This window comes from Vitis riparia, chromosome 17 (assembly GCF_004353265.1).
Source record: "Vitis riparia cultivar Riparia Gloire de Montpellier isolate 1030 chromosome 17, EGFV_Vit.rip_1.0, whole genome shotgun sequence".
Taxonomy (NCBI): domain Eukaryota; kingdom Viridiplantae; phylum Streptophyta; class Magnoliopsida; order Vitales; family Vitaceae; genus Vitis; species Vitis riparia.
This window is the reverse complement of record NC_048447.1, coordinates 17973842-17989537: the sequence shown is the minus strand read 5'-3', so window position 1 is coordinate 17989537 and position 15696 is coordinate 17973842. Positions and strand designations below refer to the sequence as shown.

Genomic DNA, 15696 nt, shown 5'->3' with positions numbered 1-15696 from the left:
ATTTCATTTGAATAACAAAATTAAGAAAAATTTAAAATTTTACATGATGTACAAAGTCTTTTGCATGAATTTCTATTCAATTTTTATATTTTTATCAAATGTGAAAAGACATGCTAATTCAAATTAACATGTACGACTATGATGCATGATTCATTTCAAGATTCTCGAATTTTGTTTGTTTGTTCTTCTAATCAAGAAGAAGACTAGAAGACCATTATTATTTTCTTATTATTTTTACTATTATTGAATAGATTAAGGATTTTTTGAGGAGATACCAAGAAAAATGTCTTCATTAGCACAATAGTTTTTAGATTACTATCCAAAATCAATCAAACTTAAGAAATTGTTTTCATTTGAAAATGTTGAGGTTCATGCATATAGTAACAAAAATTTCAAGATGCTTGTATGTGAGTTTTTCATAGTATACTCTATTGTCTTCTTCAAGACATTCCATCTACTCTTTTCCTTTTTAAAAATCATCTACTACTAAAAAAATGATGATTGAACCACTAACCCTATTATCTCTCTCTCCACAATCATTCACTAACCAATCATCAATTGAGGCCATGAGAGAAAGCCCCATAAAATATAACTTTGTATAAGCTTGTGTCTCTCACAAAATATAGTGATTCTCAAAGATAATCTTCATTGTATGCATGCCTTTTGAGGACAAACATCTCAATTCAATACAAGTTTTACACTGAGAATTAGATTTAGGAGAGCTGGAGAGGAACAAACATCTCACTAGATATCATTTTTAACATAGAAAAACTGATTAATTAACCACAATGAAATCAGAGATCAGCAACTTAACAAGAAATGAATGGAGATTTTTCTTTATGGGAACCTCCTCATTCATGAACCTCCTTCAATCAACTTGGTGCATGAAGGTTTCAACAAAGGGGCAATTTGGAAACAGTAAGAATATTCCATCTTGGGTCTTATGTATTGTGCCATAAAAAAAGAGGGGAAGGCTTGTTTAATTGGAATATAGATTTCAATCATTTTGGACAACATGGGGTTGTCTCAAATCTCATTATTTGCTTTGGCAGAACCCTAATTAATTTTTTTGAAGCTTTCAAAGACTTCATTTCAAATCATTATTTATGTCAAAAGAATCCCAACAGAGTCAATACTAACATGCAGTCATGGTGACATATGAAAATCACATGTTTGTGTAAAGCAGCCACCTCTGCTCCAAGTCTATAACACCTTTGCATCACTTGAATTGCATATAGGTACAATAATAGAGAGATTTTCATGAGAAAGAGTTATGCTATTCTGAATTACTTTTTCACACATAATGCAGAAAATGCTTTATCATAGGACTTCCTCTCATTCTCACCGAAAAGTTTTTCAGGTCCAAACTAAGGGTTTATTCAAGATTTTAACAAGTAGATGCACCCTGACAAATATTCTGTTGCAGTAGCTAAAAGGTACAAGGAAAAATATGCTTCATCCTAAAAAATTATAGGAAAAATGGGAAAGGAAGGATAAAGAGAAAGAAAGGGAAAACAAAGAAAAGGGTTTGGGACAAAAGGTTTTTCCTTCATTCTGTATTCAACATGATTTATCTTTTAAACAGAGAAAGAAGAATGAAATAGTAGTGAATTTTAAGGATTGTTTATTTTATTTATTTCCTTGTTTTCTATTCTCGTACAAGTTTGGTGTTGGGAGAAGAATCAAAATAAAGGGTAGAGAAAGTATGGACCACAAATGGGGATGATGATGGTGAAGGAGTGCTGAATTCAAATTCTCTGTTTCTATAGCAAGGTTAAACCAGAGCATAAAAAGGGCAAGAGCATCCATATAATAGAACTTCTAGGCTATGTTTGGTTCTCAGAAAATGCAAGGGAAAATGCAAGGAAAAGAAAATACAAAGGAAAAATAAAAGGAAAGAAAAAGTGAAGAAAAATAAAAAATGGATTAAAAGTTGATAAGATATTTTTATTTTTTACTTCAAACTCGTTTTATTTATTTTAACTCATTAATATAAAGATTAAATAATTTTAAAATACATAAGTTTTTAATTAGTTTTAATTATATTTGATTTTCTTTTATATTTTTCATAGGACAACCAAACATGAAAAAATCATTTTTCTTTGCATTTTTTTTCTTTCCTTAGTATTTTCTGGGAACCAAACATAACCCTAAGAAAATCATTTTTCCATTCAACATTTTCAAATTTCACCAAACAGATACTAACTACTACTCTACATGCTTTGATTGCTTTGATAGAGGATGGTCAAAGCACACATACAAATGCAAAATACAGGCTTTGATTGCTGAAATAGAAGAGGTTGGTCCAAGAACATCAACAAGGGCAATGTATGCCTCCATGCACTGACCCAACAAGACAATGATATCAGCAAAGAAGGATACAACTCCATCTCACATCAAGTTCGTAAAAAATAACACTAGGGACTCTTCTATCATGGGAATTTGTTTTGGCTTGTTGCATGTCAACACCATGGTCAAGTTGATAATGGAGAAGTCTTGAGGATCAAGGCATATGTTCCTACAAATTAAAAGAAAAAAAAAAAGGATTACTTGTGAATCAGTTAAAGCCATAAACTTGAACATATGATCCTAAGAAAAGCATAAAAAATTTACAGCAATCAAATACAGCCACTATTTCACTGATTAGTAATAAAGAACCATGTAGCTGTAAGAGTAAATATGAATCAAATTTGGAATTCCGTTACATCTCAATAGAGCTTAAATAAAACTGTTTTATGTGGAAGGTGAAGAGTGCTAACAAAAGGAAGCATAATCGAATAACTAATCATCAAGGGAAAAGGAGAAAAATAAAGGACTAAATCATTGCAGTCAAAATGAAATCAGTTATGTTAAAATACAATATACCCAAATTCCCTCACAGGTTGAACAGCATCTTGCTCAGCACCCTTTTTCTAAATTATTACACATTTCAATTATTTATTAGAGTAAAACAGCAAATAAGAGCAGTCACAGATTGACTGCTAGCCTAGCACCCAAATGCATGCAGCTGTTGCACTTATCATGCCAAACCCCTGACGAGAATTCACAAAAGACAAACAGGGAAAGTGATATCTTAAGCAACACTTGAGAAAACTCCAAGCAATTTTACAAGTTCTCTAGGACTTTTAATCAAGTCAAATGAGAAAGGACAGAGCAAGCTTCTACAAGTACAACCAAGCTAATCATGATATACACACAATCTAAAAAAAAAAAAATCACCTTTCGGAGACTTCAAATAACAATAAAAGCAAAACAACGTACAAAATGAGTGCATTCAAAATGGATCGGTAAGAAAATGAAACGGATTTAAGTTTACTTAGGGCCTACTTGGCACAGGGTTAATTTCTAGTGAAGAGCTTTGCTAAAAAGATATGTGTAAAGAAGAGCTTTTATTTAACCTGAAGAAATTTTAAATTTTAAAATCTCTTCCTATATAAGCTCTTTTATAAAAGCATATCCCCCATAACTTTTGAAAAGAGCTTTTAGACCTCAATATTCTTCTACTGAATGTGCTTCATTGCATAATCACAAATCCAGTAAAGCTCTTTAGCAATTATGAAGAGCTTTTAGGGACTTAAAAAGTTAGTACTAAATGGGGGCTTTATATTGGTCTTCAAGCATTATGTCATTGCATTTGTCTCAATTATTGAAATTACTCAAGGTTCCAGTGTTCTCATTTGGAAAGAAGAAGACCTTAATATTGGTCTTAAAGACCTTCCACTTCTTTCCAAAATGAGAACACTGGAACCTTGAGTAAGAACACTGGAATCTTGCATGATTTCAATAATTGAGCCAAACGCAATGTCATAGTGCTTTAAAACCAATATTAATCCTTTTCCTCTTTCCAGATGAGAACGCTGGAATTGCAGGACCAAATTACTCTAATTCAAGGAGCTCTACAGGCAATCCCATATTTTATTAATTCCAGAACCGAAATGGAACCAATGGCATATCAAAAACACCACACATGCCCCTTAACCCTTCAATTAATCATTCAACACTTGAGTATATAGTTGTTAGGATAAGTAGCTGTGGTTTCTGATCTACAACAGTTTAAGTATTTAAACAATTTAATCTCACATGAAGATCTTTTCATATTCCATCCTTAATTATCCAGAACGAAAAGATTTAGGAATTAAACTACAGAAGCAAAAATTTATTGCTTTAATGGATTAAACATTTGCACAATGTTGAAATGATTTAAAAAAGGCATTTAAGAAAAGTACCTGGAACTAAAGTTTTCCCAGCAGTACCTGAAGGGCATTTTCCTCAAGAGACTCATAATCCCCCAAAGACCTAAATTAGAAAAATTCAAATGAAAACCTTCACAAGAGAACAATGTCAAACAAAGTAACAAAATTTTAGTTAGCAGTGAATATGAATTGGAGTCAAAAGAATTACTAGATGTATTCATGCCATCAAATATGGCCATGTTGGCAGCTTTAACATCTACGTGCAGTTGTCATAAAACAAAACAAATGAGGCATGAATCAGGGGAAATCAAGTCCAAACAGGAAAAAATGTACTGCAGCAAGTAATACCAAAAAGAAGTAATATTGTCACGAAACTTAGTGTATGAAAAGTATGAGAGATTGTAGAAAATAATATGCAACGGTTAGTTCCCTGAGAACCCATGGAAGCAAAAGTTAACAAATAGGAAAGCAAGTATGTGAGTGTGTGTCTATATATACATATGTCCACAAATGAAGTAAATAGAATAATGGAATAGATCTCACTCTGCAGGTAAGGATGGCAAAGGGGCTGTCTAATCAGTTAACCTTCAACAGGTCACCTTATTGGTACACGTTGGCCCATACACAAGCTAGGGGCAGAGATGAAATGGTAAGTTCCAACTTCAATTGAGACAGGCAAGGGTTCTAGCAGGCCAGCCAAATATCAATTTCCTTTACTCACATTTTTTTTGATACTGTTAAGGCATCGTATTAATAAGTAACTTTGGGCAAATTTCTAAACCATGTAGGAGGATGGATATCAAACAAACATACTTCTGATGTCAGGAAGCAAAAAGCAAAGGGACTTTCAGCTCTAAATTACAGCTGCAAGCATGTAAAACATCATATGTTACTGAAGAAAACTAAATAATTTATTTTTGATGGAGAATTTGAGCCTTGTTTAGGATAGGAGATCCCATCCCAAACCCACCATAATACCATCCCTACATATGAAAAAGAAGTGTTTATCTATGTCAATGTTTGAAAGTTGATGTGTGCAAACTCTTGAGGAAAAAGAAATTAAAACTTGAAAGAGATTAAACAACAATGGAGGCAATGAATGCAGTATAATTTTTCAATCTTGTAAAAATAAAAGCCATTGTTTTAGCATGACAGAGCTCCATGCCCACAACACCATCTTATTAGAAAAAAAAGCCACTAGTCAAGAAAATACAAAATCAGACATTTGAACTACCAAATCCACACTCTCAATACTTTTGCAAAGCTCAAAAACAAACCAGTGGCGTTTAATCCAAAGAAGGGAACATTGTCCACACAGGGGAACCTGATCTCCCCAGCTGGCAGCACACAGAAGCAGATAAACTGAAGAATTCTCCTAGAAATACTGAAAAGAAGGTGCAGTTGCCACACATCCCACTGATTTAAGATCCCCAACTTTAAATGAAAACATGATTTTGACATGCAAGAATAACTGAGGAACATCAGTCTTAGAAGTACAACTGAGTCTTGGCAACTCAACACGATATCAGACAAGATGCCATAAACAGGTAAACGGTGCATACAGGTAGATAAATCATTGGAAAGTGAAAAATAAAACAAAAATTCAAGCACTAAAATGATTAAAACAAATAGCCTTGTCCAAGTGATTAAATTATCTTTTATACAATTATCAAACTAGGAGGAGTATTCATGCTAAATTGGAAGATGGAGATAGGCCATCCCAAGTGGAATTTGAAAATTACCTTTGTAGATTTCCAGTTTCTGCCTTGTCTGAATGCCACATTTTTCATTGAAATCTTGAGGGACAACCATGTTGGTGAGCCTAACCTGCTTTTCAAGAGGCAAGAAGTCTTTCCAAGAGACACAGAGATGATGCGTTGGCATGCCAGAGATGCAGCCATGTTGTTCTTGCTTTTGTCAATAGACAGCAGGTAAGATGGATAATCACCATATCCTACTCATGTAGCCCAATTGTAAATGTGATCATCATGCCCACAGATACAAAACTACATATTGTGGGTAAGGCTAACTTCTAGGTTACTTAACACAGTAAATTAATGTTGAAGACAGATTAGGACACCAGCCTTTTAACATCATGTTTGAATTGTTCTAGCATTTAAATTTATAATTTGCAGTCACCACCCTGAAGCTATACCACATCCATGCAGTTAGTCACATGGCATCCTGGATTAAGAGCACTTTGCAAAACCTCCCAACTATCTAGAAGAAGGGCGGACACTGTTTCTCCTTAAACACCTCCTATCATATTTCATTTTATCAAGCTTGCAGAGTCCACCCTCCTGGCTTTCCATAATCCATCAATCACATACTTGCATGTCAGTGGATTTGGCAAAAGCCCCACTTTCAGCATCATATCCTGGATCTCCAATGACCTAGCGATGTCACCCTTTGCACTGGTAATTCTGATAAGTGCATTAAAACTTTCTGTGTCATGAATTTGGAATTCCTTGGCAAAGAAGCTCAATAGTGATTCTGCTTTATCAATATCATTTTCCCTGCAGTACCCATAAAATAAAGCCCTGCAAATTTCCAAATCAGGTAGCATGCCAGATGCAACCATTTCACCCACTAATGATTCACCCTCCATACTTCTACTTAATCTACTCAAGCAGCCTATAACAGCTCTATAAGTAGCTAAATTGGGCTTTATTTCCTTATCAACCATCTCCATTTTCAGTAGTAAAGCCTCTGCTATACAATCACATTGGCAGAATGATTTGATTAACTCATTATAAATCTCCAACTCAGGCTTGTGACCATCTTGAGACATTCTCTCCACAAGGTTCTTGGCTGCAAAAGGCCGATTCTCCCGACACAAAGCCACTATCAGGTAAGAATAAATATCCTGTGATATTGAAACTCCAAATCTCTGAAGCTCCACAACCAAATTCAAAGCTGAAAGAAATTTACCCTCTTTCCCATATCCTTCCACAAGTACCCAACAAGTGAAACTGTCCGGAGAGATCCCATTCCATATCATGTCATGCAACAATGACCTTGATTCTTGCATCTTTCCCTCCTTGCAATAACCATGAATAAGGGTGTTGTATGTTACAATATCTGGACTCAGCCCTCTATGAACCATCCTATGGAAGAGCTGATGAGCTTCTCTCACCCTCCCTTCTTTACAAAGACCATTCATCAAGGCAGTGTATGAAACCAAATCTGGCACCACACCCCTCCTATACATGATCTTATACAGATAAAATGCATCATCCAGCCTTCCTTTCCTACAATAGCTATTTATCAGTGTATTATAAGTCACAATATCAGGGTCGAACCCTTCTTCTTCCATCTTCTCTAAGAACTTGTTCACCTTACCTGTATCCCCATCCTTGCATAGAACGTGAGTCAAAATATTAAATGTATACAAATTTGGAGCTATCCCAAATCTTTCCATTTCTTCATAAACTTCCCAACACCGATCAGTATAATTCAGCTTCAACAATCCATTCAAAAGATAATTTGAGGTAATCACAGTGGGAACAAAACCAACCCTTAACATCCTCCTAAAACTTCTTAAACCCTCTCGAACCCGCCCCATTCTCAGATAGGCCTTAACAAGCATATCGAAGACAACAGGGTCCCAATTACAATCTTCAGTACACAAAATCAAATTTTTGAAAACGTCTTCACTGGGCAAATCATCCTTAACCAACTCCACCAATTCACATAAAAATTTCATTGCTTGGGAAAAATTCCTAGACCATGCCAACGTATGAACGACAATACAATAGTTCTGGGTACTGGGTCTCAGACCCAGATCATTTTTTACCCAATTGAAGAAAGAGAGAGCCGTGAAGGAATCAGATTGGCATCTCAACAGAACCCTAGAAATTTCCTGGGTGCCCAGATGAGGGAGAAGCGCATTCACTTCTGTGTGAAGAAGGGCAAGATTGGAATTGTGTTGCTTGAGATTAGAGCAGATGAGATTGACAATGTTGTTGGGGTTTTGGGTTTGGGGGAGAAGGTGATAGAGTGAGTTTGAGATTGAATTGGTTTGAGATTGGTTAAGGGTTTGCAGAGATGAAGAAGAAGAAGAAGAATAGGGAAATTTTGGTATAAAGATGAAGCCCAAAATGGGTAATGAGAGTGGGTATTTGTAGAGATTAAGCTTAATAGCATAGATTGAAGTAGGATTCATAATGGAACTAGCGTACCTAGGCTCCAGATACGGGGGACAAAGCTGTGGAATCCGCAGTTCAGGGGTTTGGAACCGACTCTGTATGAAATAACTGTCAAAACAAATCATTCAGAATCCCCCCCAACACTAACCCTAAACATAGAAACGGGTCAAGCCAGCTTGCGACCGGGGATGGGCCGGATGACAATCAGATGAAGTTTTTTGGAAGGGAAAATTATTAATCCCTAAAAGGAATTTTCAAAAATTGATCATCATAAAATTTCAATCATCTATGATTTGATTAAGTTTAATTATTTTTTTATTATTATTGAAATATTTAAAATAGGGAATGTTTTGTTATAAAATTATGATATAGTACATAAAAATGCTATTCAACTTAAAGTTATTGTTTTTTATTTTCTTAATTTTATAATTTCATGAATGATAAAATGTTCTAAAAATTAGATTAATTAAATGTAAACAAAAAAAATCAATTAAATGACTTTTGATTTAATATTAAAATAAACTTTGAATAGATGTAACATTTGGTTTTCAAATATATAACTTTGAAATTATTATTAATATAATATAAAAAATCTTATGCAACTTATAAGAAAAAAAAAATATAGGGATAATTCTCTATCTCCTAATACTCTTTTTCTTTTTTTTTCTTTTTTTTTTTTAAGTATTAAAAAAATGAAAGAGCAATCATATTATAGAAAGTGTTAGAAAAAGTGAGAATGTTGTTTTCCAAAAAAAAAAAAAAACACAAATTTAAGGTTATTAAATTTTTTAACATTATACATTCTTACCAGAAATTTTCAACTTTTTTGGAGGGTACTTAAAAAAAGAAAGAGCAACCATTTTATAATAAGTGTTGAAAAGAGAATGTTGTGAAATTAGTTTGATTAAAGTATGTTACACCTTTTTTTTTTTTTTTCTTTTTTTAAGACAAAAAAAGAAAGATAATTTAAGGTTATTTAATATTTTGCTTTACACATTCTTATTAAGAATTTTCAAAATTTATTTCCCTTAGGGTCTTCATATATTTAAAAAACCCAAGACATAACTAAGGTATTGGTACATAATCAACAGTGTTCTTCTCCGGCTAACTTCTTCCAAGCAAGCAGCAAATGTTTCTGCAATAAGGTGTGTTCGGATGGTTTTTTCAAATACGCCCCTCTGAAGCTTAAGTCAGTTTTCTGGAAGAAGCGGGCAATTGCCTAGAAAGCTTTTTTCATCCCTGAATTCCAATGTATGATGGTTTTTTATATTAACAAAGTTGAAACATTTCATGTGCTTCTTTACTATTTTAAATGTTAATAATTAGTCTTATAAACAACGATTTTCAAGCTTAAAATCAGACATTTATACTTGTAATTTACTATTTGTATAATGATTCGAAACATTTATTACTTATGCAATGAGTATGGATATTGCGTGGATAACCCTTTGCATGACTAACACCTAGACAGACAAGGAACTTATGCCTTGGTGGTTGCAGGGTCCCACATAAGGAGTAAAATTTTTCTACAATTTAGGCATAATGTGCAACACAAGACACATGCTTGAATGAAGTGAAGTGTGACCTGATTTGCATGTTAATTTTATGCTAATTCAATTAATTAAAAATTTAAAACTTTAAACATTTACAAGAAGCATTTAATAAAAAAGTGTTAGAAAAATTAAGTTAATCAAACTTAAGGTAATCACCTTAGAGGGAGGGAGGTGAATAAGGTAATGATTTTTTTTGTAAATTTAAATTATGTGAATGCAAAAGAAATTTATATACAAATATATAATAAAACAATATAAAAACAATTACATATACAATAAAAGAGTAAGGAAGAAATAATGCAAACACAAGTTTTTTATAATGGTTCGACGCAACCCGACCTACGTTCACTCTCCTCTAACTTCAATCTTAAGCTTGAGGTTCCACTAATAAAAAATGATTACAAGTTGTAATATTTAGTAACTATTTTGTCATTTTAGATTAACCAATTGTTTCTCTTCGATGATGCCGAGGAGGTGTGACAGTGAACGACAAGAAATAGAAATACATTATTAATAATAAAAGATTTATACAATAAAAATGTGTTTGATAGTAATTTTAGAAAGTATTTTTAGTCTTTTTAACACTTGAAAATTTTTATCTTTCAAGTATTAAATAGGTTAGAAACACTTCTTAAAATCACTGTCAAATGCACACTAAGAGTGTGTTTGACAATGATTCTAGAAAATGTTTTTAGTCTTTTTAACACTTGAATGATAAAAATTTTCAAATATTAAAAATGTTAGAAATGTTACCTAGAATTACTATCAAACATATTCTAAATCAAATTTATAAGAATATTTAAGTAAATGATAACCTGATTTTAAGATAATAAAATTCTTATTTGATGGAACTTATTTTTTGAAGTGATTATTTGGGAGTGTTTTTAAGGGAGTGAAAAGTGTTTTTTAATATTTAAAAGTATTTTTATTATATAAAAAAAAACATGTATTTATTAAGTTTTAAAAATTAAAGAATTATTTGAAATGATTTTTGGACTAATATTTTATAAGACATCACTAAAATATTATTAAAATTATATTTTTATTGTAAATTCAAACATTAACAACCTTTATTGTCTCCTCCGTGTAGGTTGAACGGAAATGGACACATATAGAAAGCTGGTATCTGTGAAATCAAGGGCCTTCTTTTTGGGCAAGTTAACAAATATTTTTAAAATGAATTCTTACTTTTTATTTTAAGTTGGAAGCCGGCAGCTCTGTCGTTTGCTGAATACAACCGGCGGGATGATTCATGATCATATATTTATATTAAAACTCATTAATTTAATTAGATTGCCAAAGCTGAGCACCTCCGCTTATCAATGGTTCCGCCTGGATCATTCTTCGCTAGATTCAACACATAAACACCTTTCCGCACAGCAATTTCTGATCTTGTGGTTTCAATTATTATTCCCTGCTTCTCTGCAACATGGCTGAATCGTTTGCTTTTGCCATAGCTGACGGAGTTTTGGGGAAGTTGGGCTCTGCTCTCATCCAAGGAGTCGGCCTTGCTTGGGGTGTTCAAACCGAGCTGGAAGAGCTCAGAGATACTTTATCCACCATCCACGCCCTGCTCTTAGACGCTGAGGAGAAGCAAGCAACCAATCGTCAGATTAACGATTGGCTTGGAAAGCTCAAACTCGTCCTTTATGATGCAGAGGATGTGCTCGATGAATTTGACTATGAAGCTTTGCAGCAGCAGGTGGTGGCCAGCGGAAGCATTACAAAAAGGTACGCAGTGTCATTTCCAGTCCAAAATCGCTTGCGTTCCGTCTTAAGATGGGCCGTAGAGTGAAGAACATTAGAGAGAGATTAGACAAAATTGCAGCTGATAAGTCTAAATTCAATCTCAACGAGGGTGTTGCAGACAGGCGTGTAGTGCCAAGCAAACGGGAGATGACCCACTCCTTTGTTCGTTCTTCCGATGTTATCGGAGAGACCATGATAAGGAAAATATTGTTGGACTTTTAAAGCAATCTAGTGATACTGAGAATGTTTCTATTATTCCCATAGTTGGGATTGGGGGGCTAGGCAAGACAACTCTGGCTAAACTTGTGTATAACGATGAGAGGGTGGCGGGCCATTTCCCAATTAAGATGTGGGTTTGTGTGTCAGATGAGTTTGATATTGAAAATCTGGTAAAGAAAATCCTTAAGGAGATGAAAGGTGATGAAAAGTACAGTGACTTCTCCATGGAGCAGTTGCAGAGTCGTCTTAGAAATGCATTAGATGGTGAAAAGTTCTTGCTGGTTTTGGATGATGTGTGGAATACAGATCGTGAGAAGTGGCTTAAGCTGAAGGACTTGCTCATGGACGGTGCCAATGGAAGCAAAATTCTTGTAACTACACGCAAGAAATCAGTTGCTTCAATCATGGGCACTTTTCCCATGCAAGAATTAAAGGATCTTTCCCATGAGGATTGTTTGTCTTTATTTGTGAAATGTGCATTTAAGGACGGAGAAGATAATCAATATCCAAACCTTCTAAAAATTGGGGACCAGATTGTTGAGAAATGTGCAAGGGTTCCTCTTGCTGTGAGAAGTTTAGGGCGTATACTTTATTTGAAAAGGGATGAACATGATTGGGTATCCATTAGAGATAGCGAAATTTGGAAATTAGAACAAGGTGAAAATGGTATTATGGCTGCATTAAGGCTGAGCTATTATGATTTGCCTCATCACTTGAAACAATGTTTTGCCCTTTGTTCGATATTTCCCAAAGATTTCAAATTTTCTAATAAGTTCTTTATCCCATTTTGGATGGCGCAAGGCCTCATTCAATTATCCGGACAAAATGCAAGAATGGAGGACATTGGCGAGAGATATATTAATGAACTATTATCGAGATCTTTCTTTCAAGATGTTGAGCAGCTGGTACCAGGAGTACTATATGTATTCAAAATGCATGATCTTGTACATGATCTTGCCATGTTTGTTGCACAACCTGAGTACTTCACACTAAGTTTTCATAATAAAGATATCCCCAAAAGGATTCAACATGTTGCATTTTCTGATACCGATTGGCCAAAAGAAGAGTATGAAGCTTTAAGATTTTTGGAGAAGCTAAACAATGTCCGTACTCTTTATTTCCAAATGAAAAATGCAACACCTAGAAGCAAATCATTTGTTAGTGTTGCATCTTGAGATTCAAATGTATACGGGTGTTACAGTTAACTAACTCTAGTTTTGAAAAGCTGCCTAATTCGATCCGTAGTTTAAAGCATCTAAGATACTTGAGCCTAGATGGGAATAAGAGCATCAAGAAACTCCCTAATTCCATTTGCAAGTTGTACCATTTGCAAACTTTGATGCTAGGTGAATGTTCAAAACTTGAAGAATTCCCAAGAGGCATATGGAGTATGATCAGTTTGAGGATGTTGACGATAACAATGAAAGAAAAGGATTTATCGAGAAAGGAAAAAAGGTTAAGATGCTTGAATTCTCTTCAAATTTTACAATTTGTTGATTGTCTCAATTTGGAATTTTTGTTTGAAGGAATGAAAAGCCTTATTGCACTTCGAATATTAAGTATTAGCAATTGTCCAAGTTTGGTTTCTTTGTCACATAGTATAAAACTCCTAACTGCATTAGAGGTTTCGGCAATTAGAGATTGTGAAAAAATTGAATTCATGAATGGAGAAGCAGAAGGGCAAGAAGAAGACATTCAAAGCTTTGGAAGCCTAAAACTTTTGAGGTTTATAAATTTGCCAAAGTTTGAGGCTTTACCCAAGTGGCTTCTTCATGGACCAACTTCGAACACTCTATACCATTTGCAAATTTGGAACTGCTCAAACTTTAAAGGATTGCCAAACAATGGTCTGCAAAAGCTCACATGCCTGAAATATATCTTGAAAAATTGGAGATTAAAGATTGTCTTGAATTAATTGGAAGATGGAAACTTGAAATAGGGGAGGATTGGCAAAAAATGGCTCATATGCCTGAAATATATCTTGATGGACAAAAAATTGTATCATCAACCAATAATTAGGTAAGAGAGAATTTTCATTTCAGTCTATTTTCTTATTTATTCATTTGACATTTTATGAGCCTCATTTATCTAGTTCTTGCTCTTACTTTTATTCTTGTGAGTTCAATGCTTGTGTCAAGTTATTTAATTATTTTTTCAAATTGAGTTTCTCTTATAATTCTTTTATGATATGTATAAATCAAAGTTCATACTTTCTTTGGAATATATAACCTTAATGTTCTGTTGGTTCCAAGAAAGTATTAAATAAATAAAAATATATTTTTTTTTCATATTTGGTTTCATCATGAAAAATATGAAAAAAAAAAAAATCGAACCTAATTAAAGTTAGTTAGAAACTTATATAGTTTTAAATTATTTAATCTTTATATAAAAGATGTAAAATGAGTTAAATAAGTTAGAAGCAATATATAAAAATAATTTATTAACTTTAAATCCATTTTTTTTATTCACTTTTTCCCCGATTTGAATCAATTTTTATATTGAGATATCAACTTCAAATGAAGGCTAGTAAATGTCAAAGATAATTATTTATGCTAAAGATGACCTTACACTGGATACCAAACAACTCTCTCTGTGGATTCTTATCAGTGATAGTAGACATTCTCTTTCTCTAATTTTTATTTTTTAATTTATTTTCATAATTTTTAATGATATTAATCTTTCTATTTTGTTCTTGGAAAAATAAAATAAAAAATAAAAAAACAGGTGGTGTAGGTGAGAAATGTGGTTCTACTGAGATTGGATGAGAGTTGAGCTAGACCTGGAAAACTGATCAAAGCTACTATTTTTCTCTTCGTTGCTTGGGCCCTGCTTGCTTGCTTGCTTTTTTCTTCTTAATCAAACTCCTTGATTTGTTTTCATCAGTGGATGCTGGCTTCTTGATTCCCATTTGTGTTCAGTTTGGAATAGTATGAATACTTATTGGCGGAGGAGATATCATCTTTCTTATCTCCTTTCACCTTGACTTGGGGGATATTTCTTTCTTGCCTTTTTCTTGACTAATTTGGTGTCATCTACTTGATTCTTCATCTTTTGAATTCAAGACTTTTATTTGTCTTATTTTCCATGATATTATATTTGAACCCGTTGTTATTGAGATATTGATGATTAATCATAAATGTCTATGCTCTGAAATAATCTTTTAGTGTGTACCAAAATGTTTATTGGGATAATTGTTTTTAAAAATAATTTTCTACTATTTGAAACCATATTGGGAATTTTATTATAAAAAAAAATTATTAATGTTACATTTCTTTAAACTTATTTCACTTATTTTTCCTCCTTTGTATAACGATTAAATAATTTTAAAATATATAAATTTCTAATTAATTTTAATTATATTTTATTTTTTTTTATATTTTTCACGGTGAAACCAAACATAAGAAATTCATTTTACATACCATTTCTTTTTTCATTTTCTTAATAATTTTTGAAAATCAAACATAACTCATAGATTTAGAGTCTAGCCTAAAACTTTTTTTGAATGGGTCATATCATTTTAATTAAATAGTTAAATACTCTAGCTATATTTCTTCTTGTTTTTCAACCTTTCCTAGACAATTTCTTATTCATATTGAAAGTAAAAAAAAAAAAATATTTTATAAAAAAATGTATAGGGTTGAGGAGAAGTATTATTAATATATACTTTTTTTTTAACATAACACTTTCGAATAAGACTTTTTTTTTCAATATAAAATATTAAATCCATTGAAAAAACAAAATTTTGATGATCCTCAATCTTTTCAAGAGGAGGCCTTTGGCAATTGCAGTAGTAGCTTGAGATTTTGGGTTGCCCTTTCCGTAACCAAATGATAA

General features: G+C 33.0%; 2 protein-coding genes across 4 annotated transcripts; one reads left to right on the top strand and one right to left on the bottom strand.

Moving 5' to 3' along the window:
* Positions 1-2257: 2257 nt before the first annotated feature.
* LOC117903934 (pentatricopeptide repeat-containing protein At5g40400-like) lies at positions 2258-8444 on the bottom strand. 3 transcript variants are annotated; one of them, XM_034816446.1, is made up of 3 exons: positions 5936-8444; positions 4227-4323; positions 2258-2518 (listed from the first exon to the last, which is right to left on the bottom strand). In XM_034816446.1, the coding sequence occupies exon 1, from the start codon at positions 8356-8358 to the stop codon at positions 6463-6465; it is 1896 nt and encodes a 631-aa protein (XP_034672337.1). In that variant the 5' UTR covers positions 8359-8444; the 3' UTR covers positions 2258-2518; positions 4227-4323; positions 5936-6462. The 3 variants fall into 3 exon arrangements, with proteins under 3 accessions (XP_034672337.1, XP_034672335.1, XP_034672336.1); XM_034816444.1 differs by having other exon boundaries at positions 4227-4296; XM_034816445.1 differs by lacking the exons at positions 2258-2518; positions 4227-4323 and adding an exon at positions 4330-5176.
* A 2879-nt stretch (positions 8445-11323) lies between these two features.
* LOC117904188 (disease resistance protein RGA2-like) lies at positions 11324-13037 on the top strand. The gene is made up of 2 exons (XM_034816700.1): positions 11324-11625; positions 11762-13037. Exons 1-2 carry the CDS (start codon positions 11324-11326, stop codon positions 13035-13037), a joined length of 1578 nt encoding a protein of 525 aa, XP_034672591.1.
* The last annotated feature ends 2659 nt before the right edge of the window (positions 13038-15696 follow it).

Coding starts and splice junctions, on each gene's coding strand:
- LOC117903934 (XM_034816446.1), bottom strand. CDS start 8,358: ATGAATCCTACTTCAATCTATGCTATTAAGCTTAATCTCTACAAATAC.
- LOC117904188 (XM_034816700.1), top strand. CDS start 11,324: ATGGCTGAATCGTTTGCTTTTGCCATAGCTGACGGAGTTTTGGGGAAG. Junction 11,626..11,761: donor AGCGGAAGCATTACAAAAAG/GTACGCAGTGTC, acceptor AGGGTGTTGCAG/ACAGGCGTGTAGTGCCAAGC.